This window comes from Sinohyriopsis cumingii, chromosome 6, assembly GCF_028554795.1.
Source record: "Sinohyriopsis cumingii isolate HCF-2022 chromosome 6, ASM2855479v2, whole genome shotgun sequence".
Lineage (NCBI taxonomy): Eukaryota > Metazoa > Mollusca > Bivalvia > Unionida > Unionidae > Sinohyriopsis > Sinohyriopsis cumingii.
Window position 1 is genome coordinate 117836962 of NC_142966.1, and position 26580 is coordinate 117863541.

Below are 26580 nucleotides of genomic sequence, written 5' to 3' on the forward strand. Positions count from 1 at the left end.
CTCACAGAAGATGGCATCAAGAAGAGTTAACAGGATTTAAATCATTTATGTAAACATAGACAAATCTATATGATATATTTTAATTTTTAACACAGAGCACAATATCGACGTACATGTTTATTTAATCGGTAGTCCAACGTTCATAACAGATTTCGCCAAATTAGACAGGGAACCAAGAAAACTGAATAAAAGGTTTCATGCAGATATTATGAACGTTTTTTTGCGATGGACAAGATATTCTAGCAATTCATCTGTGCTTGTGTATTTTTTCTCCTATTTAACTCTGAGCCATGCACATTTGGATAAGAAATACACTGGAAAATATCAACATGGATAATATGTCATTCAAATGAGGTCAGAAGCATAATAACGAACAGTCTACATTGTAACCAAAAAAAAAAACCATTTCTTTCCTCTAATTAACCGCATTATAAGTAATCCGACAAGTTGAGCCTATAGGAAATACAAAGAAGTTTTGAAAGTGCTAGTACATGGCACAAGTCACGATGCTGAAAATACAAGTTTTCATACTCATATTTAGTGTTTCTCGATGTATCTTAAATGTGCATGCTGGTTGAAGTATAGATAATATGAAAGAAAACAATCAGATAAATTTTGTTTGGCTCAGAGGTAAATTATCAAATATTTCTCATTCTTTCCTCGTCTAGTTAGTACCTTTTTATATTCTCTGTCTGTCTCTCTGTCTATCTCTCTATCTCTCTCTCTCTCTCACTCTCTCTCTCTGTCTCTCTGTCTCTGTCTCTCTCTCTCTCGCTGTGTTCCTTCTTGCTAGCTTGATTTCTTTCTGGCTGTAAATCCCTTGTTTTCCCGTATTTCTAAGGATTCGATAATAACAGTCGTCAATTTTTCTCTAATCAATCAACGACCACAAATACGCAACTTTAACTTCACAACTGGCTTCTCCACTAAGCGAAAGGCAGAACATTAATACTATTAAATGCAAGAGGTGTCTTTAGTGAACGAATGAAACGAACTATAATAATTTTCCTCTAATTAGTGCATGACCACCAATATCACAGCTACACATTTACATCAGAAATTCATAATTGCCTGCCTAGCTCACAACTGCATGGTTTCTTCTTATTACGTTTCCGTAGCGTAGCGTCGGTACTTCACTACCATAAAATACAAGTCACAACTCAAACACCAAATACCGGCGGGGGTGGGGGGTGGGGGCGAGGGGCCTAGTAGTCTAAAGCGCTCACTGTTTTGAGAGAACAAAAATCTTACTATCCTTCTATTTGTTAATTTATGACAGACTCAACGTCCTCCTTTCGTGACCCGGTTTCGTACCTGGGAACCATCATAACAGTTCATAGATATAATATTTATGTTTGTTTATTTATTACGGTTAATCAAACCGTCAAAGTTTTTCACATTCATTAATGAGTCACTAATTACTTAGTAAATAACAAGTTTATAATAAATATGTATTTTTCAATAACAACAAGTGCTACGAAGAAATGTAAGTTCAAGGGCGAGGATCAAACATAAAAAACAACGACAAAAGAAATGCCCAACCCGACCTTCTTTGATACTAGGGGCCGACCGTGCCAGTAATAATTTCTGAATTACGTGCAGCACCCATTGTGACATCACAACGGGCGATATTCAGTTTTGATTGTACTGGATAACATCCTTAGGCTGACCTCGTTAAAAAATGTCCACGTACTTTAACATTAATTTTCGCCGTATGTATTTCTCAAGGCGTGTATGTAATGATCTTCAAAGAAATATGGATCGAAATAAGCGAATAATCCCCATTTAAAGTATTGTGTAATCAAATTCTAAAAATTACACACATTACTGAAAACGTCGATACTAAGTTTCTACGTGACCTGTGTGACTTGTACTTTACCTGGATACTAAAGTCATACACAGTTGCAGTCAGCATATAGAAACCGATAAAGTTTTTAAAAATATTATGAAATTACATTTGACAAAATGCATTGCAAATATCTATATTACTATTATATAAATCGTGAACATGTAATAGACCGATTTCAGTAGTCCGATTTCGTTATGAGCCAAGAACGTTAGTGGGCCGATTCTGCTATAAGCCGATGAGTCCCGGAATCTTTTCAACCGAGCTAAGAGTTTATTTACCTGTTTTTGGTCCCAAGACGCGCATTTGAACCATACCGTGGAACCGTTGCTTGTAAGGTGGAACGTTTAGTTGTCCCACGTTTGCGAAAACGACGTCCGAGACATTCTGCATGTTTTTGTGGCTCTTCTTCCGATGGGGAGAACCATTGTTCTTACGCAGGATGGGGATCCTAATGAGTCGGCACATCCGTTTTGCGAGGCTCTAGAAAGCGAGATCCATAGATTCTTTTGTAAAGCTGTTTTGAATGTACGGGGTAAAATAAATAATTGTGATTGGGTCTGTTTTTCACTAATTATTTGATAGAGTTTTAAACAATTCTGAAACTCAGGTCACATAAGATCTTTACTGCTTGTTATTTTATAATCAGTCCTCACCTTATATATTCATGCGGGCATATTCCTCGTTGAAGTGACTCGGTTGCGTATCCAAAGGTAGTTGAGACTCCAATATATAGTTTATTAATTCCTTAGCATTGGGTGCTTTAGCATTAAACAATATGGGATCATTAAAAATCATATAGGGTCTTTTTGTTTTTCTTTTGATTAAAGTTGTGAACTAGTCATTTAAACTGTTATATGCATTCTGGTGGTTCTTCTTGTGGAACACGAATTGGAGTTGGAGAAACTTCTCTTGCAAGCCCTCTATGTGTTATTGCATTTATTTTAATCGAACTGGCACACGTATGACCGAATATATTCTAGCGGGGATGTCTTAGCGTTCAAGCATTACATCTTCGTACACAAAATGATTATTCGCGCCTGAGTCAAGGTCGTCAATAGTAGGAGTTTCATCGACTGTGGGGAAAAATCAGTGGTGAACTATGACGTCTTTGATGACTGACGTTATCCTGTAGAATATGTTAAAAGGTAGATAGTCGGCCGACCGTGCAATCACATACAGGCTATCATTGTTAACCATCTCATGATCAGATGCAGAACTGTTAGGTTTTCCTAAATCCAGTCGGTCCAGTGATTGATGACCAAACTAAGCTTGGAAACATGTTATTGTGTTCATTCCTGAGCAGAGAAGTCAATAATGGTGAAATCAGCTTTTCACCTTTGTGATGCCATGTTAAATATTAACTGTTGTATAACAGATCATGCCTTCATATTGTGTGCCACACATTGTACTTAGCTTGTGGGAGCTTTGATCTTTATCAGCATAAAAATTCCAAAAGCCTTATAATTATACTACTAGAAACGCGAAAGACAAGATAAGATAAAAAATGTATTATTTAGCTTTGAATTTATGTTTTATCCCAATTTTTATTGTGTCCTCTTTGGTACGTTTCTCAAGTGTCAGTGCTATTCTTGTAGTTATTATTAATCCTTTCATCATTTATATCAATTTGAGCATAAACCCTTATCTCGAAATCATTAATCGAACTAGAACTGACACCAATCTGAAAATAATGTAATAAATATAATGACCACTCTAAAACTATATGAACACAGTAAGACAAAATGTTCCGATTCAAAACGGTCTGGATTGAATAAAATATTAGGCTGAACGAAATTACATACATTTTTTGTAAGAACCCCCACCCCCCAATAAACAGCAAACAAAACAAACCCCCGAACATTTCATTTCAAATCCAACAGCAAACTGCCTATACCCAGATCTGACGCCGAATAATGCACCGTCAGATTTCAATCTATACAGTTTGTTGGGAGTAACTAATAGAACAAGCAACAAATAATGTGATCTGCCGGCGCATTATTCAACGGTAGATGAGTGTCCATGTTCTTTATTCTTGCAGTTGAACTCCGCTTATAAGCGAGTACGTATCGTTCTAATCCTCATATAAATTCTAGTCTCAATTATGAAGCCAAATCGGCCTTGGTCTTCACATTCATACTAAAGATACAACCAGATTTCGTTCATAAACGTAGAAACACTAACAGCAATATATTTGTGTAATGATCGTCTGCTAAAGGTCTTAACGCCCGATCTCAATACATTAATGCATAAGCACTATCAGTAATAAATTCGTGACAGGATCCCCAATTCAGCGTGTCAATGCCCTACCCCAGTTCTGAAACGTACAATCACTACCAGTAATAAATTAAGCACCTGTTGAACGTGTCATTAATGCTCGACCCAACACTATATACCATAGGACGCCAAGATAACCAATACATACCCGCCAACCTCACAATCCCAGGGCCTGATTAACCTAGGGGCAAATAAGGCTATAACTTTGTGCCTTAATATTTGTAGGCCCTCCTTAAGGCCCTTAATTCCATACTGAAGTAACAACTGAGCGACCTTTCCTTCTATTATCCTTAGGCTCCTCGTGACCGTAACCCTGCCCTGCGCAGACACACATCTTCCTAAGTATTGTTTGAAGGAACATACATGTCTTTTACTGTTTATTTTGAGTATAACTTAAATTTAATAGCATAACCTATCGATGAAAATAGATATGGGCCATCAGATTTCCCAGTCTGGCAGGTATTACACATGGTACACATTTACACCATAAAATTAGAAATACAACTTTTGTTTTATCAGATATGTTCATGGTTGAATATAAACAGAACACAAATACCAGCAGCAGAGATGAGACTGACAAAAAAGTACTTTCCCTACATGTTTTTAGTGTAACAAAGGAATTAAAGGTTTTTGTTTTGCAAACAAAATAAATAATTAAAGAAATTACAAAGACCATGTAAAAAATGATCTAAGGGATGTAACTCCAACGAATAGTGACGTGCATTCCCTCAAGACGCGAGGCTATGAGCCCTTACAGCAAAGCCAATGGTCAAAGGGAGGTACCACAGAAAAGCTTTTTGACATTTACTATAGCGTTTTGCAATCACTTTTGGGGCATTCAAGATTTTCTTAGAAACATGGATCTTTTTATAAACCCTGGATAAATTTTTATCTTGTTTGTTATTTTAATAATTGGTGAAGAAAAGTGGTTTCTATATATACAGCCTGGTACCCTGGCCTCCCATGATGCCCCGCACACTAGCCCAGGCATGTACCGCACTCCGCATGATTGCGCTATGGTGGCAGGGGCCAGTTTCGCATATTGGCCCCTGGTAAATGTCTTAAGTTGCAGGTACGGTGTGAGTTTTTGCGCTATTATTGTGTAATAATTAAAAAGATGGATATACTTGTGAACTATGTGTTTCGGGCTTGTGTTTTGTTTGAAATTGATGTGAGGCATGTCCACCTCCCCCAGTCACTGCACAGTATGTAGCCATTGAAATACCAATAGTCGGTTAGGAAGTAGAGCTAGCTACCCATAGCAGTAGAGACATGGGTTCAAGGCAAGTAGAATATCTCAAAAAGGCTTGGATGACAACTATTCCGAACGGCATCAAGGTATTTAGTAGGCAATGTTTTCAGACGTATCACCCAAGGAAAGGGCTTGTGTTTGCACTGTGAACACCACATGCTGTCAAAAATGGCCTTCGGATGTGAAAGATGCATGTATACAATAGGGGTTGGTGTGCGTAAACATTTTATTCTAAGAACTTCAATAGAATTGTCAAGTCAAGTGTGTGATATGATTAGGTTGTGCTTCATAATACCTATGCACAAGTATGGACCTTTTTACCTCATGTATTTTTTTATTTTATTAATTTTTATATTATTCAGGTGCATACGACATTAAATTTGTACATAAAACTGGTCCATGCCCCCTAAGTAAGGGCTTCTTCTGTCTGGCGATTTAATATTCACTTTTGGATATTACCCCTACACAGACCAACTTGGAGGTGAAGTGTGTATGTTAACAATGGTAAACTAATTCTAAACCTGAAGTACCGTTACTTTGTTTATTATTATGACTTGTTAGGGTCAGTTTGATATATCTCTTGATCGTTATTTGAACTAAGTATACCTCGTTCAAATTTTTTTGTTAACATTTGTTTTTGTCTAACGTAAAATTGTCCATATTTATCGGAGCACTGCCGTTGTCAACTCCTAAGTTTCTGAGGTGCTTTGATTTGCCCATGTTAGGCTTTCATTTTCGGAGGCAAGTAAATCTTGCATATAATTCCCATAAAGCCTAAATAGAAGTAATCGGTTTCGAAAAGAACCGGAACGTAAGAAGGTTGGCATGTCCCTTTGAATGGCCGATACCGGTGGAGAAACTCAAGATGGCGGAAATAATACAAAAATGGATTGGCAATAAAGAATCAGCATTAAATCAGCTATTTCAGCTCTATTACCACCTGCTTTTTCATTGAATTAGTCACAACTATGCAATTTACAGAAGTAAAGTGTCACTATGTGTGATTTAGAGTGGGGTGGAGGTTTGGTAAGACATTTTACAATTGCGTGGTTGTGCGTCCATTGTGTCAGAGATGCTTTAGTTGAATAAAATAAAATTTCGATTGCTTTTTACCGTTATTTTACATTCAGTTTCAACATAATAGAAAATACTGACATTCCTTCCATGCACTATACTGTGCATTTTAAAATGCATTAATGAAAGAGATAATGGGGTCAAGGTAGAGGTGGGGTGGGTGGGATTAGATTGGTGATGCAATATATATCTATTTCTGCGACGCAATTTATGGGGCTTTACACTGTGCCATTTTTACCTCGTTTAGGAAAATAACATATTCCTTGTTACTGTGATAGCCATGACTAGACATATGGATAGATCAAGTACTGATTTATGAAACGCATCCTCATTGGATCCATATCTTAAATCACTAATTCAATTTTGCACATAAATTGTCTCATCTTTTTTATATTAACCAAGCAATGTTAACTTGACAAAACTGTGAACTGTTGTAAGGTAGATGCTAGGTTTACTTGGTCTCTGTTAAACACTGACAATCTTACGAGAACATTTACACAAAAATAATAACTCATCTTTGAACTTAATACTAGTTTCCTGTAATATACTCGGGTACTGATAGTTTGACTTCAGGCTATTCATTACTTAACGTAAAACAATATTAAACAGTTTCATACAACGGTAAATATTATAGGTTGCAGACCGACCAATGCTATACAAAACTCACTAATACAATTACCAAATATGATCCACGTAGTGCAAATTTATAAACTGGGACCAATACATTACCACGCAAATGTATCAACTTAACCTTCTGTTTGCTTATAACTTGAAATGTATAACTGGTCAAATATGCAGGATTCTAACATGGTCTACATTCTGTTAGAAAAGCTGCTTAAAGTATGACAATCCAAGAGTATAACACAATACCACTCATTTATATTTCGTCACGGCAGATAGAGGAAATCAATTCAACATAGTGAAAGTCCGATTTCTTCATAGCATTCATATTTGTCATAATTGTCTAGTATACAAAATAGTATTATCGACATAGCATAATATCAACGAGCACCTGTTCAACAAAAATGCCGCAACAAAGCTTTCAAAACTTTCTTGCATCTTATATAACTTAAACTTGAAAATAATAATACAAGAAAGGCACCACGTGGAATCTAGCTAGACTTTTTCAATTGGAACATCTAGATATTTCTGGATTTCTGTGACTGAACAGATTTTATGAATCATAAATTAACTACTAGATATAATATAATCTTTCAATATATAAAAATATACTATAATCTTTCAATATATAAAAAATATACTATAATCTTTCAATATATAAAAATACGCTATAATCTTTCAATATATAAAAAATATACTATAATCTTTCAATATATAAAAAATATACTATAATCTTTCAATATATAAAAATATACTATAATCTTTCAATATATAAAAAATATACTATAATCTTTCAATATATAAAAATATACTATAATCTTTCAATATATAAAAAATATACTACAATCTTTCAATATATAAAAAGATGATACTTAGATTTAAAAAAATAACAGAAAAGAGCATAAAAAAGTCAATGAAAGCACCACGTGATAACAAGTTATAATTTTAAACAAAAAATAAATTGAATGGTGCATTTAGGTCAAAATATGACCTAGAGATTTGTATGACAAAAAAATCGTAATTTTGTTTAAAAATGCCTCAAAGATATGCAATTTACAGTTCAGTTCTTTTTGTCAATTTCTGACCTTTATCAGCCAATAACTGTACTTGAAGATTTGAAATATTTTTTGAAATCGCTCAAGAAACAGACTATATCATCTTTTCGGTGACCCCTTTAGATATTGCAAGAATTGAAGAATCTTAAATTTGACAACCCGTTCGAATTCCAGATATTAGAGAAACATAATGTTCTCATACAATCTGGGAAAATGTTCTGTACTCTTGGCTGTCTAGTCAAATTGCCACAAGGGTAATGAAATGGGCGGGTATAGCCAACGCTGTCATGCAGTGACCCGTTTCCGAATGGAAATTTCCATGTACTGACTTAAAATATTCGATAAATCAGCATGCTCGTGTAATTTGGCACAATTTGTGAAGTAGTAACCCTCGTGTGGAATAAATCGGTGCGATGAGCCAGACACACATACCTGATCAATGCCTACCTCCTGGCCGGAGCGCATTCGTGTCGAGTACGTCGACTTCCACGACAGTAGTTTACCCTAAAATGATCGAAGAAACTGTAAGAGGACATACAACGCGATAAAATCCTGGAATTACATTTTAAGGCGATTTAAACAAGAAATTGTAAATACGTATCAGAATTTTAAATGTGTTACATTTATCTGCTATTTGTGAAAATATATTTGTCTGAATTTGTTCATATTCACGTTTTACATTTTATCTTGTAATGCTTAGCTATACATTTATTTGGAAGGCTTTATCCTCCTATATTTTGTGCAATTCATTTTTATAGGTTGGCACTACATAGCCATGTTTGTGCTTATGTGTTGTAAAGAACTACGCCATATGTATAGTTTACGCGATTAATTGAGGGGAAATATTAGAATCAGCGAAGGAGCTTTATCTTTGTACGAGTTGTCTCCCATAGACCAAACTCTGGATCCTCATCATTCTCGAACTTGGAAAAGGAACGAAACTGTTTGTAGGTTTAAAAAAAAGAAAATACGAGATGGGCGGGGGCAGGGGGGGGGGGGGGCGGGCGGGGCCGTAGCGATTAAGCGATAGATCGAAATATTATTTTCTTTCCATATGAAAATAATAAATCTGACCCTGGTAGAAGCTTGTAGAGTGTAAAAGAAAAATATCTTAAGAAGAAGAACAACAACTATTTATTATTATTAGTAGTAGTAGTAGTAGAAGTAGTAGTAGTATTACCAAACATGACTCCAGTGATTCCATGTTATAAATAGACTTTTTTTTACATTCCCCTGAATCAATTTAATTTCCTTTCTTTTTTCTTTGTTTCGGAAGATGAAGAATTGATGAAGGGAAGTGTTTGGTGTTTACAGACCTAATGATATAAAGATTCAGGAACTTGTTACCTCTGTAATTTTGGCAGCAGTACACACTCACAGGAATGCTCGAGTACCTGCAAGATGTTCAAGAAGGAAAGGACTCAGCAGCTTTTGTCCATGAAAGGACTTATCGAGCTCTTTCTACATGATAGGACTTCTCTGTACTTTTTCTCACGGAAGGAAACTTGTACACATTCGCTTTTTTAGTAATGCTCTACCCCAGTGGTTCTTAACTTTTTTGGGATACGACCAAGACTAGGTTTCTGGTGTTAGCCTCACGACCCATCGAATGATAGCTGATGTTGGCGACCCACTCAAAACAACTGGGTTGCATCCTATAGGTTAAGAAACATTACTCTGCGCGATCACCAGCTGTTTGAAATTCTCAGTCGGTGCATAGTTTTATTTTTAAAAAGCATAATTATATCCATATTATATTAGAAGAAGAATGCAGTGGCACCGGTATTGTATCGGTGGGGGTTGAAAGGGTAATCCTCCAATCCCTCACGTATAGATAAATTTTGACATATCTTAAGATAATATATAGAGAGACGGATCCAAGTTGAGTTACTATTCATAAGTACTGTTCATAACAGACAATGTCCATTAATAAACTCGTCCTTCATCGTTGTCTTCTTTCATAAAAAAATGAAGATTCAAGTCCAGGAAAAAAATACCATGGGTGGTCCAATTGTATGAGGTAATCCTTCCAATTTGGGTGAGGGGGTGACCTCGTTTAAGATGGTCCTGGGGGTGTGACTGCGGTCTTGTTGGAGGCAATTTTATCTGATCGCAAGACAGACGAAACATGCTTTAGATACAGAACAAACCAAGAAAAAAATGTTTTGGTAAATTAATTTTTCATTGACTTCTACGTCACACATCTAGTATAGGTGAGACCGCAGACGACTCTCAATCGCCGTCTTTGAATATAGTACATAAATTTCTCAGCTTAATATACCTCGATATTTCATTTTTAATGAGCTCCTTATAACTTTATTCCTGCAAGATATACTTCCATTTGAAACTCTTCTAGCAAGAGACAGAGACATTTTTGAAAAAATAAAAAGATTGTTATTAATCATTTCGTTTTTTTTCCTTGGAAAGAAAAATTATATTGTTGTTGTATTTATATTTGCCCTCCCCCCACCCCCGTCATTTGCACTTTGTATACCTGTCTAGACTATATTTCAGAGTTGCCTTAGTGTGGTTTATTTACAAAATTAGATATAATTAAATTAAATAGAAACCAGGCGTCTTCCAATTATAAATGAACATGAACTAATATTTGTAAATAATTTTATATATCGTTTATTAACTCGTATCCGTGTTATATCAGTCATATTTACTCTTGTATATTTGGACTACACTGCCAAATTGTGGTTTAGTATGTTTTAGACTATTTCTCACCATATGACTTTGACTGAATTGAAAAGTTTATGCATTCTGTATTATTCGTATGAAGGTAACTTGTTCGAATAGAATTATTACCGGGACTGGAATAGAAGGTAAATATTGACTTTGTTGTGATTTGGTTGCTGGGATTACATATTCTTTTCAAGACCAAATTTTCATTTAAATTTAAAGAATTACAGCACCTGTCTATTAGAAACCAACTAATAAATGCTATTGATTTGTGTACAGCATAGAAAGAACTCTATTTTATCTCATAAATTCTTCCAGGTAGTACAAAGTCTTTCCTCGTTAGGTATTTAATATATTAAGATGTCATTCCTTATTTATTAATACGTAATGGACACTTGTTTGAGTTTTGACAGTGCTGAGTGTTCTTTGTTGGTAAATAGATGTAAGCAGAGGCCGAATTTTATATAAGTCCAAATTTAAAAAGAATGAGAACTTTCCATTGCATTCTGCTGTTTGCTCAAGGTGATTATAAAACAACTTTTCATTTCGCGCAATAAATCCCAAATTGAAAAACATGCGGACAAAGTTATTACTATCACCTGTTTTTGGGTAATAGAGATACTGCTTTCTCTGGTTGGAAATTACTTTCTCGCAAGAAACTATATGGTACAGGCAAAATAGTTGCAGAAAAGAACTATTTAAATAAAGCCAATGTTTTTAAAATGACCCAAACCTGAACTCATGATGTTTATGGGAACTAATTGACGCGGTATATTAGCCATATTATCCTCACCCCCACCCTCTTCGGACTTTTAATGCTATTCTACAGTATTGGCACTAGACAAACGGAAAGGAAAAATCTTGCATGAAGTTACATTTTGTATACTATAGCAAGTCCCGGACGACAAGGTCAGCATTTTGGTCTACGAGAGCCAGACAATTTCATACAAGACATTTCTTGTATCATATGACCTTAAACAGATTTCCAAGGTTATCAGGTGACATTTCGTGCAAAGAAGTGATTTGTGTGTAAGATACCATGGAAACGATTTGCGATGACAAATGTACAATCTTGTAATAATGATTACAGTGCCCATTGATCAAAGGGCAGACAAGATACCATTCATAATTTTGCATGCGTTTTGGAAGTGTATGGCTTTTATGTCGGTTTACAAAGATAATAGATAAAACAAAACATAAAGTGACACAGACATTTTGTCATTTACATCATCGTGTCCTTTATGAAGACATCTGCAAGAGCTGGGTTTATTGTATTTAGGAGAACGAATCAAGATACACTACTTACATGCTTGGGAGACCATCTCAGTCACGCACAATGCATGCACCCTCAGAGCAGACATAATATTGGACCTCCTCAATCACGCACAGTGCATCAACCCTCGCATCATACAAAATCTTGGACCTCCTCAATCACGCACAGTACATCAACCCTCGCAGCATACAGAATCTTGGACTTCCGCAACCACTCACAATGCATAAACACTCACAGCATAAATAATTTTGGACACCCACCCGCCCCAATCACGCACAGTGCATAGACCCTCATTGCATGCATAATCAAAGATCAAAACCTCCTCATACAGAGCCCCAAAAGACTAAGTCTACAAAACTTAAGTTCATGTATGCAAACATCCATGTTGGTCTTGCAAGCGCTTAAGATCATTTCCTGAGTAAAACTTCTACTGTTGCTTATGTATGTTGTATTTTGTGTTGTGTTCTCGTGCTCTTTTAACGATTATTCCTTTTGCTGTGTTTCCCCTCTGATTGTTCTGGTGTGATTTTTGTTCTCTGTTTTAGTACTCTGCCCTAAATGTGTGATGTTCAAAGTGTATTTCATATTAAGATCAATTTCATTTACTTCTTCTACTCCATCTCTCCCATCCCACCATTCCTTCTTAAGTCTAATAGGATTACCATATCATAAAATGTCAAGACTATAGTATATCTACAGTCAATTAAGTGCAATAAAAGTGTGCATAAAATCGAAATGCAAACATAAGTAGGCATCAAGTATTAATCAAAAATAATATCCATATGAATTGTGCAATTTTCAGTGACTCAACTGACATGACCTGTTTCTCTTTCTATAAACAGTGTCACCCATATATTACCTGTAACATCTGCGACGAAAGGTTCAATGTTTTGAGGAATAAAACCATGCTTATATAGTAATACAATTGTTTCAGTAGCCAGGTTAACTCTCATCACAATCATAAATGAGTGTTGTTGATTGGAAATATGTCGTCATTCATGGCTTCACCGTTCGTGACTTCATTACTCGTGACCTCACCACTTGCGACAGTATTAATGTTTTCACTTACCTAGCGCAATATTTCCCTACACCTACTAAAAAGACGTATACTCTATAAAAACAGTATTTTCAGGAAGTATTTATATGTAGATAAAATCTTAAGTGCTAGTGACCTTTCTAAAACCGACGGAATAGTACCAATTCGCCGTGTCGTCCTACACAGAAGACAAAAGGCTGCCGACAGAATAGTACCAATTCGCCGTGTCGTCCTACACAGAAGACGAAAGGCTGAATTCAAGAACATTCTATTATGTAATCAGGATTTACTATTGCTTTCTGTTGTGCACATGTAACATTTTCCCCTGTTATGGAAATATCAGAGAACATTTTTGAATGAGTTCCATACATTAGCATGCAATAGCAAATGGTTGCTCCAGTTAATAAAGTCACTCTTTGACGATAGGTACACAGTTAATGTCCTTTATCTGCGGCAACATTAACGCATAACAATGATGTTTGTTTGCTTTTGCTACAGAGTACATCTGACAAGACATCGGTCTACGCGAAATGTCGTTTGATGCTCAAGAGGACGAATGCATCTTACTAAGACATCGGTCTATGTGGAGTGTCTACAAGACATAGATCTATGTGAAATATTGGTATATGCTATAGATGACAACTGTAACGTGCAAACAGAAGAAAACTTCACTTGTCATACCCATTAAAGAAGGAAATTTCAGAGATAATCTTAAATTACTTAAAATACACTTCTACAAATAAATCAAGATTTAATTAGTACACATCACTTTCACTCACCTTTTGTATAGTGAAGCTATAAAAATGAACAATGCACTATTTTATTTCAATTTTCTTTTACATCTTATATATATATATATATATATATATATATATATATATATATATATATATATATATATATATATATATATATATATATATATATATATATATATATATATATATATATATATATATATATATATGGATTGGATATGCAAGTGTGTGAGACTGTTTCTTATGATTAGAGTCATGTTGTAATGTGTAAAACTTGAGCTCCATGCAGCATATAAAAATAATGAGTAATATAAATCCTGAACTTACTTATATGATATATTATTGAATTGACTCATGTGAAGAGCTTCTCTCCGACACACAGGGAACAGAGTGTACAAATTCAAGCGATCACAGACCCATGTAAAGAGCTGCTCTCTTACACACACACACACACACACAGAGTACAGAGTGTGCAAGTGTAAGAGACCATAAATCCACGCGATGAGCTGCTCCCATACTCACGCAGTAAGAGTGTGTAACTTTAAGAGACTCGTGTAAAAAGCTGTTCTTCGGCACATACATCCATTACAGGTCATGTTAAATTTAAGAGGTCATAAACACAAAATTGAAGAGCTACTCTCCTACACACGCAGAAGGCACGGTTTATAAAGGAAGGACTTAAACTTGTTCCTCACCTAGGTACAATTAGACCTTTTTTAAAAAGCTGCAATAATTGTACATATTAATACTACAACAACTGTCATGAATAGAAGTAGTACTATGATTTTAAGTGTTGGCAACATGTACACATTGATTATAACCTATCTCTGTGTTTTTAACCATATATACCTGTAACTGAGTTGAATCTGTATTAGAAAACATACCAGTATTACAGGGATGGATTGGTTTTTGTGGGTTTAACTTACGTAGCACACGACAGGTTACACATGAAGGAGATTATATTTAGTGCAGGAAAAAACCGAGAAGAATCACTGACCAACGAGAAACTACTGCCAAGCTTTCTCACATTCGCACGTCTGCCGAGTAGAGACTCGAACCCATACGGCCAGAGGTAAGAAGTGAACGATCTGTGAAGGCAAACGTCTTGGACCTCTCGGCCACCCAGTTCCCCCTACGGTGATGGAATGGATGAATGCAACTGGGTATGCGTGTGTTATTGTTTGTGGCCAAGTTCTGACCATGCGCATGCACTGACTAAAACTTATAAATCTGAACAAGAAATTAAAGAAACGTGAATACCATTGAGATGTTTAAATTTGGGCGATACTATTTAGACTATTAAAACAAACCTTGATGAATTCCCAAAAATACTGGTGTATTGGTGTCCTGAGACACCAGTAAATCATGATTTCAATTTTGTGTAATCTTCATAAAATATAATTCAGAAAAGAAAACGTAATTTGATCTAGCCCAGCCACTAATTCCAAACTCCAGTTAATATCTTTCACAAAGTAGAACATTATGATTTATCTCCCTCTACCGTAGCATTTGATCAAAAAGAGAATGAAGCAATGCTGCCGTGTAAGATCCCGACGACTTTAAACCGTTGTTTCGAGATGAGATGCTACGAATAATAAATAACATCTAGTTTTTCATACTTCATAATTGAAATTTTATTGAAACTATGTGAATAGCTAGAAAAGTCTCTCAGACTACACGAAAACACAGACTGGACAGTTTTGTTGTTGTTGGAGCTAGTCCAAATTTCGAATTATGTCAACCTAAACAATAAAACCAGTCTGCAACAATTTTTGAAATAGTGCATTTGGCCAAAGAACAATTAATTTTTCTATATGTTCTCTACATTTGTTTCTCAGTACTGACTTTTCCACTGTGTGACAATAAATACAAATCATATGTTAATCTAAGATACCTTCAAAGATGACTTCACGGCGAAGTTCTTTTCAAAGGTTGACCTGCTCTTTTTTGAGATGTTGAACTGTCAACAGAACAGCATGTAAACAGAACACAGATTTCACTTCCGGATCATCACCAAGGCCTTATTACTCACTGTGCACTGTCGCCGAAATACAAATGGAACACCACACTCTGAGCTCATATTCTCAAGAATAAACATTTACCTTTAAATCCCTACCAAAAATGCATAAATACAACTTTCTATCGCCACAAAGTGAGAGGAAAAAATGTTCTAAAAATAGACTAGAACTATATTCATAGGTACTGAACTGGAAGTACTAATTGTGACCTGATTCCATTTGCTTGCGCTTGGTTCACCGCTTGACAGTAGAATTTTGGTGGGTGGGTGGGTGGATGCCTTAACGATATTTTGTTGTGCTTACCTTTTTGGGGGTGGTGGACGCTTTTATTATTTGTGCATGTCTGGGTTTTGAGTTAATGCCTTTCTTTCTGCTGTGTATGTCTTTTTTGGGTGGATTTCTTTATTTTTCTTGTGAATGCCTGTTTTATGGGGTATGCCTAGATAGATACGTAAGTACATGATGACTACACTTTGTCTAACATTTTTCCGGTTTCAGAAGAAGCAAAGATTCCGTGTCTTTATCCGTCATACTATGCACATAAATGGAACTGCTTGCCAATCACTGTAACTCTCATTGTGTGTAATTTTTCCAGCTAATCGTCATGGGAATGACGTCAGTGTTGTGCGAATGACGTCGCTAAGTAATCCGTCGAATTGCCGAGATTTTACTAGTTAACTGTATGTGATATTGACTCACCAGTTTAAGTCGGGTACTAGCAAAAGGTATGTATCATTTTCACTCGTGTGTAACGCTTGCCAAACTCTAAAGATATTAGACACTGATGTGCTGTCTCAAAATAAACTCTGATCTCAGTCGCATAAATCAATGACAGGTCTATATCAGAAATGAGATCGCAGTTGCGCAACAGTTTTCTCTACCCCAGATCAAATTAAGGTACATGCATTCTTTAATCCAGTTTTCAAAGGATTTTTAAAATTTATGACGGCTGAACACATGAATAGGTACGGTGACCCGCCGTGGTGTTTCTATTGTATATTGCACCGGGTTCTGTTACTCAAGCAAGCATATTGATTACCACACGGGTCAAGCGAGGTTTTCTTCTGTTGAATACCTGATACCCAGCTGTTGTTAATGTCGTACCGTTGATAACACGTGTTACATTACATGCAGGCTGTATTTTAACTACTATATGTCGACGTTTAGCTGTGAGCACTAAAGATTTAAAAGAGTCAATATATTTTGTTGTTGTTGTTGCCGTTTTATCTATAATACCCAATCGAAGCCCACGCTACGCGGGTAACCGTTAAGAGAGGCGTCGATTTAATGTAATAAAAATATAAACATAATTTTACCCCAAAACTGATTTGTAAAGTTTATTTGGTCTATATTTCAGTTCAAAATACAATAAAATACAATAAATATTTTAGAATTCATTACTGAATTATCAAACAGGAGAATTTTAAATTTTCCTAACATTCTGTGTTGTTCTATTAGTCAAGTTTCATCAAATTGGGGGTGTAAACTAATTTTGGAATTTAAATAACACTTAAGGTAGGATGATGGGTGGGTGGGTAGGATAAAGAAACGGATATCTGAATAATCAGGAAGATGTCTAGTAGGTATCCATGTTTGTGAGTGAGTGACGGAAAGTTGTGATCTTTTTAAAACGTATTATTCTTTGATCGAAGCGAGTCAACTTTGGTTTTGCAGAAAGCCGTGTATTATGGTAAACTCGGTACTTCACAGAGTAAACTCTTTCAATGCGTCAAAATAACTATCAGTGCATAAACGTTCATAATGTCTTATATATATATATATATATATATATATATATATATATATATATATATATATATATATATATATATATATATATACGGTAATATTATTGATGTCCTGGTTGATAATTCATTATATGAATGACATCACGTGGTTTAAACCTGAAATATTAAGTACTGTAAGGACTAATCTTGGCACACAAAAGATCAAGCGTAGTCTTTAATCAAATTAACATTAGCGTTATGTACCATTCTAAGCCATTTCTGAAACGTACACTGTGTTGTCGTCTGGGGATTAGAGGTAAATATTATACTAAACTGGCATTTTCTTTTCATGTGTCGAACATGCAAAGTTTCGGTCGGCTTTGAACATTTTTTTTAATTATTTATGTGACAGAGAGCTGTAAATATATAGTACTTTGATAATATTTGCACTGCTTATCACCTCCATTTCAATCGTCTTAAAGAAATCACTAAGAAGGAGTTATCGCATGCATTTAATCATTTGAGTAATTGTTTCGCAAAGTTTATTTAACCTTAACCGAGCTCCAGACTTAAAATCAAATAGAGACGTCTGATATCCGTCTGCTTATACAAAATTTGATCAATCTTATACGCTATACTAGTCCACTGATCGATACAAGTATAGAATTCTTATTTAAAACGCGGAATTCTTTCTTTTGTTCCAGTTTGAAGAAGACCTACCAAAGAGTCTGCGTTTGACAGAAACAATTGCGTCAATTTCATTGTTGGGATTGTTCAGGATTACAAAGTGAGCGGAATAATATAGAACGAAATTAAATATTTTGGTAGATGACAGCCTGTTAAATAAACCTTTATAATTAAAAGTTGCTAGCGGTACAACCAGTCATAGTTACAATTGTTAATGTTAATTCAAGCTGGAGACATTAGAATCAGCGGTGCTGTTATTTATTCTTGGGGACTAAACCAAATACATCGAAGGGTTAGAAACATAAGTATATTTTAGTGGAGGATACAAAGACGCTACCTCGTCACTGAGTGCAAATAAGACTGATTCTCCTGCCTTTTGTTCAAAACTTTTACGCTAAATTTTCAAACATGCCTGCTCTATCGTCTCCATGGTTTCATCAATCCAGCGCCAACCAAGCAATACCCCCTGTGGTAGTGAAGACTCCAGCGAGTCAAACTTCAATGAGTGAGGCTGAGATGGAGGAGCTCAACAAGAGGTTGAGTCGACCTACGACCTCTTCAGCAGCGAAAATATCCATGTCGTGGAAACTGGAAAACACATTCATGGAGAAGGGTCGACATTCCTGGGAAAAGATGGAGCTCTTTGAGGACTGCAAAAAGTGTATATGGACCAAGAACGGAACGGTTAAGCCGTCTTGCAAACTTCGACCTCTAAAGAAGCACTTGGTTCAGTGAGTAACTGCTACAGAAAACAATCTCAGATTTTTTAAAACAATGACTATACTTTTCACGATAAAAGGACCTTCCTGTCTCATTCTTGAATTGTGTGTTTGGTGTGTCGCATTGGATACTGACATTATATCTTAAGATGATGCCATACTTTCAAATATGGTGTTCAACGTATACGGTTGTACAGGAATAGTAAAGTAGGTGTATTTTGAGTAGCTTCAAATAACGTTAGATTTATGTTTCCAAGAATCTCTAAATTATAAAACTTTTTTGTTCGATTGTAATGAGAAAGGAGTTCCGACAACGGAGTAAGACTGATGGATAAAATGGCTCCGACAACAATGGAGTAAGACTGATGGATAAAATGGCTCCGACAACAATGGAGAAAGACTGATGGATAAAATGGCTCCGACAACAACGGAGAAGGAGGATTATATCCTTTATGGGAATACATTGCACTATGCATACCTGTACGACCCTTTCGGAAAATATCAAATTTTTACTTACAGAAAACATTAATTAAACTTCTCTCTCTCTCTCTCTCTCTCTCTCTCTCTCTCTCTCTCTCTCTCTCTCTCTCTCTCTCTCTCTCTCTCTCTCTCTCTCTATATATATATATATATATATATATATATATATATATCCATTGAACGTTCGGATAAGAAGTGTAGTCGGTTTCGTAAAGTAGTTGTACACCTGCGTTGTTTTTCTGTCAGTTATTTAAAGCTTTCGAGTCCATTTTTTTTAAAAAAAGTTTATTTTCAGCTATTTTATTGCTGCCAATATTTTAATTAATCTTTGATTTTTATGATTGTTTCAACACAAACAGTATTATATTTGTGAGAGCTTGCATAATACATTTTAGATGATAAAATAAATTGTCGTTCTGGATAATAAGGCACTGTGGGGATTCTTTAACTGCTTGACTTGTGTTTAATATAAACATCGCTGTATGGTGCCTGTTGAAAATACACCCATTATGAAGTGGTTTATAAAGTCAATGTAAACGTACTAAGTTATGGACCTGTTACCCAGCTTCCTCTGCTGCAGACTGACCACATGACTTGTCCCATTAAGACCCTTCAAATAATATCCAAACCACTTTATTTGGACCATGTTTATAAAACGCATGAATATTTGGTTCCAAAATTGTCCAGCGGTTGGTAAAATGTCATGATACTTGATATATCATAGAAGAGAAACAGACAACTGTACAATTATAAAAAGTGGATGGGATATAGACAACCGTGTCATTTTTGTGTTTAAGTGAAATAGACAACTGTATTATTATTATATGAGGAAGGGAATTATACAAACACTCTATTATTATGTGTGAAAGTGAAATAGACAGCCATCAAGTTATTATGTTTGGAAGGGAAATAAACAACCATATACTGTTAACATGCAGACAGAAATAAACAACCATTGAATTATTGCAGAGAGAAATAAACAATCTTTGACTTATTATATGTGGAAGGGAAATAAACAACCGCTGTATCTGGGAGGAAAATAGACAACAATATAGTTATTACTGTATACGTTGAAGGGAAAAGACATGATATTTACTGAAACGAATGAATAACGGATATATTTCATCAAGTGGGTAACAACTCTTAAGTCCCCCCCCCCCCGGAAATTAAATATATCCGTTATTTACTCTCAGCAAACATATTTTTGTTTTAGTTTTCTTAATGGATCCCGCGCTGGATTACCGTTTATCTTCTGCTGTATTTGTGTGTTTATTCAAACAGAAAATGTAAACAGTTACATAACTCCTTACCAAATCAAAGTAAAATAGCATAGTACGGGAAAAGAATCATTTCGCGCCTTCCTGGATTTGAACTGGAGTAGATTTTAACAGGAAGCGACCGCATTTACCATCGGTCAAGTAAGCATCTAAAAATAACTTTCAATTTGACGGTTATCTTCATATCGACGCGGCAGTTGAATTATTTATCGTAATTCACTCCAGCGAATTATCAGAATCATTTTACTTGGAAAATCCCGTAATTATTATACGTTGACGGGAAATCAACAACCGTGATATGTGGGCGGGAAAAAGACAACCATTTAATTATTCTGTGGAAGAGAAATAGACAAACGTATAATTATTATAATCATGATGTGCATGCATCATCAATACATATTCTTAAGAGAGATAATTATGTGCTCATCGTTACTTTTTGTCCGATGTGGTCTACGAAGATAAGTGTGATCATTAGAAAACCAATTTTATATCATGTTGTCTAGTAAATTCCAGTATAATAACAGACCCTTCTGTTTCTATAGACACACTTGTCGTTCTATTTACATTCATCTCTCTCTCTCTCTCTCTCTCTCTCTCTCTCTCTCTGCAAATTATTTTGGGTCCCACTGTACAAATTCAGAAATGCCAACCAACGCTTTAAAGTTTGGGATATTTCTGCTGCCTTCTTGAATGGACCCTCCGCGTTGCACGGGTCACTGCGGCGGAAGTTACGCCTCTGAATATATCAAAGCTCTCGTTTTCCCTCCCTCCCTGTCCCTTTCTCAAATGTATCACAATTTATGGATTTTTTGTATGTAATTATTTCATTTCAGGTTGGGAATGCTGTTGCATATAATACAATTTTCATACGTCACACACATGTAAATGTCATCAACATGGAGAAGAAATGTTTCATACAACATTAAATGCACATAAAACTTACCAATCTATAGATATTATTTCATTTTTTAAAACCAGTTTTCTGTCTTTGGTAGACAATGTAATGCTCCTTGTGCAGTTTGTATTCATATAATTGGGTGCAATGTACTCTTTAATACCGGTATACACAGTTTAAGTAGAAAGACAAAGTAACTAAGAAAATAAACGTCTCACGGTAAGTTAAAAAAAAACCAAACACTAAAAGCTTTAATCAAATTCAATAAATTCCTTTCCTTTGAATATTTATTCCATTATCTGTATGTGGACCAAGTTTAAGATGACTGGAAGGGTGTCGTCATCTGAAACACAATTTTCTCTGTGGGGGTTTACGGAGACCCGGGTCTTTTGTTGTAATTGCATATATACTTTATATTTTCAATAGATATGCCAACAATGCGTATTGGAACATAATACGGATATATTTTACCGGGACTACCGCTAATATATGTCATGGTCTTATAATTCATGACTAAACCATATATAATTTATATATTTCTTAACCCAACTGACGTTTAATTTTTGTTAGAAAAAATACCTTGATTGTTTTTAATTCGCGTATCAAGTGCAACAATTAAGGGCGGAAGAAAGTGAGTACACGTTTCAGATTAAAATTCTGTATTAAAAGGCAAAATGGGGGATATGGGGTAATAGTTGCAACAGTGCAATATTACAATAGTTTAAAATTATAAAGTTGGAAATATGAAGCAACAGAGTGGAAAGTGCTATCCGTGGATCCTACAGGTTGATGTAAAGTGAAATTTGCATTTAGATTAAGAGTTTGGAATTCATTTTAATATGCACTTATCTTCGAAGAGCTCCGTGACCATACTCGTCCAGTTTTGCTGATGTCTAAAAAATTACTTTGTTTTTAAACAACCTAAATTTCATCACTCGTATTTATCAATTATGCCAAGAAATGAGAAGAAATGTTTCACATTTACAGTGAAAAAGTGGCAATTCATTGCATATTCTGCCTTGTCCGACCCTGATCATTTTTGAACGGCTGCAGTATGAGGAGGGTAAAATAAATAGTTATATGCCAAACACCCACCCACTCACCCCAACTGTGCAGATTTCTGGTAATGTTCTAATCAAAATGATATTAGTTACATAAACGATACGTTTTCTTCTATATTGTAAGCTGAAGGGAAAGGTTTTGCGATAAAATTTAAAATAACGAAGCACACCGATACATCAGCACATTATAGCTATTCAATACGAATAAAAATCAAGCAAACAATCTCTGTCTGTCTCTGTCTGTTTTTCTGTCTGTCTCTCTCTTTTTCTCTGGTGCTGAGAAAATTTAATTTGAATTTAGTCCAAAAGGCATGATAGCATCATCGCAGTATTGATGTATCATACACAACTTATGAATTCAAGCGGACGGATATTATATATTTTACATTTATTAAATTTTATAAAGTATCATCTTACACGTCCGGTTTTCATTAAGTAATATGAATCTGTCGTATCGATTTCACGTCCGGTATTTGTTTTACTGGAAAAGGAAAACAAACATTACGCCTTTGTATCATTTGCGATAATCAATGAGTCTTACAAGGATTGCTGGGAACCATACATACCTCATTAAGTTAATAGGAATCTGTCGTATCACTTACACGTCCGATATTTCTTAATATGAATCTGTCGTATCGATTATAAGTTTAGCATTTGCTTTATTGCAAAAGGAAACATGCATGATGCATTTGTATCATTCACGATAATCAAACGAATTTTACAAGGATTGCTGGGAACCATGCGTACCTTGTATCCCCCACCAGCTACTCGTCAACCGCCAATAAAACCAACTACAATCAGAGCCGTAGAGAGCGATCACGGGCCCTAAGGTAAGAAACACTCGGGCCTCTCTTAGTTCTTGTTCAAACACAAGTTTTCTTTTATAAAATGAAAACTTGTTGTTCGGCTTCTTTTATAAAATGAAAACTTGTTGTTCGGCCCGGTCCCCCTTACGACCCTGACTAAAATCAACCATCATTACATTTATTTAATCTGGACTAATTTTGTCATTATTATTAGTCTAATTTCTGTACTTGAATTGAAACTCGCCTCTCTATGAATAGCTTCTATCGTACAATTCAATCTGTTTTACTTTGGCGTGCGCTTTCTTGATTTCTGGCCATACGATTTAGTTAGGTCCGAGATTGCATACCAGAAATATAGTTCATTCCAGCATAAACATGAGGCCGAAAAGCAAACACATTTAATTTCTGTGTTTTTTTTAAATATTATTAATAAAAAAAATATCTCTTGATTTTATCATATGATGAACTGTTTCTAAATCCTTCTCCACTCAGTCATTAAATCATACACCATATAGACCAGTTTACGCGAAAACTTATTTCGTTGAGAGTATGCCGCTTAAGTCGTTGAAACTGGTGGTATAAGCGACATTGTAGAAATTAAATGTAAAATAATGATTATGATTAAAAAAAGTATTTCGTGAAAGCTGAGCTGTTCACCATTATATGTCGTTTCGATTATCGCTCTCTCTCTCTCTCTCTCTCTCTCTCTCTCACACACACACACACACACACATACATACATACATACATACATACATACATGCATACGTACATAACGTTAGTGTCGAGCAACATTAGACAAAGTCTGACACCAGTGTCCAGTAACATTCGAGAAAACTCACCCCGTTACTGGCAATGTAGCTTTTCAGACTTCTGAAGGTATATCACAGAAAGGAATAGGTTTTTTTGGTCATTATTGAAATTGTGAAAATGAAACAAAATTTCTGAAAGTTATTTGCAGCGTTTTTGTGATATGTTTGTATACAATATCGACGTTTGTGAAACATTTCTAATGGCCCTTGTATCAAAATCTTTTCACAATTTTAGCAAAGTTTGATTTCATATTGTTTGACAATTGTGCATTAGGTTGACAAGAACTGATATAATTTATGAGCTTGTGTAAATAACGGAAAACTAGAAAAAGTAAATATATTAACATGCACTTTCTTTAATGGAGAAAATTATGGTACGCATATTTTCTCTTATATCATAGTTGAACTTAACGACAGTAATGGTATAATAGTACCAAGTGAACAAACCCAGGTGGGCGGAGCTTAAGGTGTAGGAAAATTGCATTCAGAAATAAACAACAAAACTGGCTGTGATTGGTGCATTATGTAACAGCTGTAGTTTCTGTTAGGCTTAAAAAAGTTAAGCCTCTTGGCAACATGTGAGATTAGGTTAATTCGTATCTAGATCATATTTTGTATTTTTTTATTTTTTTTAAATGTGGTACAACATGGCTGAAAATGTGACTGCTGTGACTAGATAACTCTTAGCCATCTAGTTCCAGCAGAGTTATCTCTCTTAAATGCAGTGGAGTACCTGGTTTTGTCCTTGTCAATTGGACAATCTAACATTGTTGTCTATGACAGTGTGTGACATGCATGCTGAGGTAGCGTAGAAAGTATATTTATTTCACAAAACATTAGCATTAATGTTTATGGAAAAACAACTAGTACCGTGATGCATTATAAACAATCGCTGACTGAATTAGCCGTGCCGCTTCAGTTTGCAGAAAGAGAGCAAAAAGACAGAGGGATATCAAATATCAAACTCATTTTTTCGACCTTATCTGACCATGTATAATTCCCTACAATCATCAAACGGCATAGAATGCGATCTGCTGACGTATGATGCACTCATGTTTTACACTGTTCATTGATAATCATTAGTAAACACCATGATATGCCGGCAAGTCATACACCTTTACCTCCCGACACATTAAACAAAATGTTATGCTGACACACAATCCACCCTGATCTGCCGGCCGGCACATAATACATTCTGATCTATCGACAGACTATGCATTCTCTTCTGTCGGCACATTATATACCCTGATTTGTCGACAGACTATGCATCTTGTAGAGTTGTTATAGAGCAGCAGCCCACAAGCACCTCTTCGCCACGAGTCAAACCACTGTTTATTAAACCATGAAAAAAGTGACAGTTGTTACATAATTTTAGTATGAAACACATGCTCTTCGCTGGTCCCCGCGTGGCCGAGTGGTCTAAAGCACTGTCCGTTACGGATCGATGCCATCTCACCTCTATCTGCGTGGGTTCGAGTCTCGGATTCAGCCAATGTGGGTATGTGAGAAAGCTTGCCAGTAGCTTCTCGTGGGTCGATGGTTATTTCCGGGCTTTTCCCGTGTTCTTCCTCCACCATTAATACTGTCCGCCATGTATAGCCTCTCGTGTGCTGAAAAATGGCGTTAAACCCTACAACAACATGCTCTTCGCCACATGCACACAATTTCAAGTTTGATTATTTTGTATGTGTTTGCACGCCTAATGACCATAATACTCCCGATTGTTCTAATGCAAACTCGCTAATTTCATTCAAAAGTGTGCCGACGAACCATACTATTATTTATCATATCTGTGCACCGCTTATTGTGTTAACAACAACAAAAAGAAGAAAGAAAAAAAAAAAAGGCGTAACATCAGACACACTTTACATCCGGGCACTGTTTATGAATACAAGATAATGGCGGTCGTTCAAAACAATATTGCCAATTTAGCATTGCTAAATGAATGCAGACGAAATATATGATTATTACCAAAGAGAATAACAGATGATAAATGACAGAGACTGTTCGCAGAGCCTACATAATGTACTGCTGCTGAAATAAAACGGTTGGTAAAATCTAGAAATGTAGAAAATTGGAGGGGAGATTTTTCAGATCTACATCGTGATTGCATTTCTGTTTTTTTTTATAAAACAACCATTAGTTTATCCGATGATAATTGCTTTATACTAATTATGTTAATACCATAACATATTTGTCATGTATCTTGACGATACATATA

General features: G+C 35.5%; 1 protein-coding gene and 1 long non-coding RNA gene across 3 annotated transcripts; one reads left to right on the top strand and one right to left on the bottom strand.

The window, feature by feature from the left end:
- Nucleotides 1-2133: 2133 nt before the first annotated feature.
- Nucleotides 2134-15875, bottom strand: LOC149797814 (uncharacterized). The gene is made up of 3 exons (XR_016421558.1): nucleotides 15772-15875; nucleotides 8558-8629; nucleotides 2134-2329 (listed from the first exon to the last, which is right to left on the bottom strand). It is a non-coding gene; the product is annotated as an uncharacterized LOC149797814 (long non-coding RNA).
- A 635-nt stretch (nucleotides 15876-16510) lies between these two features.
- LOC149797815 (uncharacterized) lies at nucleotides 16511-21735 on the top strand. Of its 2 annotated transcripts, none has more exons than XM_089962811.1 (2): nucleotides 16511-16620; nucleotides 18327-21735. In XM_089962811.1, the coding sequence occupies exon 2, from the start codon at nucleotides 18718-18720 to the stop codon at nucleotides 19042-19044; it is 327 nt and encodes a 108-aa protein (XP_089818937.1). In that variant the 5' UTR covers nucleotides 16511-16620; nucleotides 18327-18717; the 3' UTR covers nucleotides 19045-21735. The 2 variants fall into 2 exon arrangements, with proteins under 2 accessions (XP_089818937.1, XP_089818938.1); XM_089962812.1 differs by lacking the exon at nucleotides 16511-16620 and adding an exon at nucleotides 17813-17938.
- The last annotated feature ends 4845 nt before the right edge of the window (nucleotides 21736-26580 follow it).

Excerpts from the sequence above, each read along its gene's own strand:
- LOC149797815 (XM_089962811.1), top strand. The coding sequence starts at position 18,718 with ATGCCTGCTCTATCGTCTCCATGGTTTCATCAATCCAGCGCCAACCAA.